At 37.5% G+C, this 2,512-nt stretch overlaps 1 protein-coding gene across 1 annotated transcript; it reads left to right on the forward strand.

Moving 5' to 3' along the window:
* Positions 1–309: 309 nt before the first annotated feature.
* Positions 310–2,157, forward strand: LOC149172843 (uncharacterized). The gene is given in 5 exon segments (XM_089426490.1): positions 310–599; positions 601–958; positions 1,455–1,685; positions 1,826–1,912; positions 2,020–2,157. Coding segments are annotated over 5 exon segments (1,104 nt in total).
* Positions 2,158–2,512: the final 355 nt, after the last annotated feature.

Raw genomic sequence — 2,512 nt, forward strand, 5'->3', positions numbered from 1 at the left:
AAGTTGAAGGGAGTCGTAGCATCAGCTGTCTAGGACAGTAGATATTAATTCATGACAATTTGCAATTCCAAGGGCATGGTTTTATGCAAGCTCCTCTACTCTGATTTTCTTTGAGCACCACAGATATCAAAAAGTGAAGGCAAAGGCAGTGTTGTCACATAATTTCTAGACATGCATTGGAAGATGTACATATATATGGCAACAAAATAGAATACATACATGTCTGGTGCGGTCAAATTCTCCACAATCTAAATATCACACCATGAGATAGAATGTCTGAATCAACTTGAGGATAAGCTAGTGACAACAATGGCTCAGTATAGCAGTGGAAGCATTTACTGGTGGCACAAAAATGTCCATACCCATTTTGCAAACCCTAGTTTCTCTAGTATGGCACTGCAACCTTTTCTATACCAATCCACTTGGGATGAGATTAACCATGGATTGAGTCCTAATGTCGATATTGCAAGGCTAGGGTTAGGCCTTGGGAAATTATTAACACATTCATCTTGTATTGTTTGCTTTTGGGATGACAATTGCCCCTTTCTAGGTGGTCCTTTAGAAAGAGAAGCAGGAAGTTAAAGTTTGAAACCAAGCTCTGTATAGTCCATGGGCCAAGAGTATGTTGAATGGCCTTGCGGAAAGGATTAGAGAGAGCACAAGTGGGCCAACAGAAGGTGGTAAGGGTAGTGATGGTGATGACGATGGCAATGGCAGAGGTGGTGTAGGAGATGATGAAGCTGATGGTGAACAAGAGCACCAATTTCTACTACCTCTATTGACTATGGCATTTGTAGCTTTTAATTTAGGGTATTGTATTATTGTCTCTATTATGGATGGCAATAGGAACAACAACTTCTTGCGAACAAGTTGTGGACTCTTTTGTCTCCTCATGCAACTGATTATCAGAATCCTGAATGACGATCTAAAACTAGAGGGAATGCACACCACACCTAAAGTTTTGTTGAGGAAATGGTGTACATGTAGGAAACCTTCCTCAATTATATCCAATTTTTGTTCCGCCAAATATGAAACCCTTGATGTCTTGTCTGGTATTTACAGTTATAATATTTAGCTGTAGAGGCTAATTTTTCATTTTATTCATAGACCTGGAGGGCTGGTGATATATATATATATATATATATATATATATATATATATATATATATTCAGACTTTCGAAACCTTAAATTATTATTGTTTTTTGAATTTTCTGATCATGGCTTATTCTTTTATATTTGTCAGAAATGCACTAGGCACTCCCATTACATATTTTATTAATGCACCTTCATTTAAGTCCCATTGCCTATTTTTGTCAACGAGTGAACATTAACATATAATCTTAAGTAAATTAATTTTTTGATCTGATTCTAAGTTTTTAGTGAATTCCTCCATATAAATTGGTAGAGTTAAGAGCTAAGTTACGGTGAGGTCTCTAATGATATGTCTTTACAGGATTTTGTAATGAATCAGTCTGAATCACACTCTTCAACTTTAAGGCCTAAATCTGTTGCTTTTCGAGAGAACGACGATACACGTTATTGGTGCTATATGTGCAACAAAGTTATTTCCCAATTGGTGGCAGAGAATCAACAAGATAACTCCGAAACTGACATATTACTTTTGTCCCGTGGGTGTGGAAGTGGCTTCATCGAAGTAGTTGCAACTGCAGAGTCTTTTACTGATGTGCATCAAGTTCAAGGGGCGGCTAGCTAGGCAGGGGAAAGAGGAGGAACAAAATAAGATGGTGAGGAGGAACAGAAGAAGATGAATATTCATAGTTAGTTCAACAGTTGCTACTTGAGAATCCACTTGACAACACACAGACTGATCATGGTGATGCAGAGAATTCCATAGCAGAGACTATTCATGAAATTGCTTCACAGGATGAACCACATAATACAGGTATACCTGTATATTCATAGTTTCTTCACTAGTTGGTTGTTCATTATCCACTTGATAATACAGAGACTGATCAAGGCGATGTAGAAAATCCATTTTCGGATAGTTTCTCGGACAGTTGCTTGTTCATAATCCACTTGACAATACAAAGGCTATCCATGCCGATGTAGAAAATTCCATAGCAGAGAATGCTCAAGAAATTGCCACACAGCTCGATCCACAGAATGGGGTTACACTTGCAGATGATTCAGGATGAAGAGATGAAGAAGATAGTGAGTCTGGAAGCTTTACTATTTGTGTAAGTCCATATGAATGGGACTCCATGGATGAACATGTGAATGAAGAAGATTCGGATGAAGAAAATGAAGAGGAAGAAGATAGGGATGAAGGTAGAGATAAAAATAGGTTAGCAAAGAATACAGATGAAGAAACTTGGTTATGGACACAAAGGACCAAATGGAGAGACATATGGAGTCAGCATCAAAGAAGAATAAATGTTGAACATGATCTACACCATTATCTTCAACAGATATTTGAGAATTTGGCTAGAGATAATCTTGAGGTAAGGTTTGAACTTCTAGATAGTTGCCCTACATGAATAAGCTATTTTT

This window comes from Pinus tabuliformis, chromosome 4_2 (genome assembly GCF_031772625.1).
Source record: "Pinus tabuliformis cultivar Carrire ecotype Pingquan chromosome 4_2, CPIR1, whole genome shotgun sequence".
NCBI lineage: Eukaryota > Viridiplantae > Streptophyta > Pinopsida > Pinales > Pinaceae > Pinus > Pinus tabuliformis.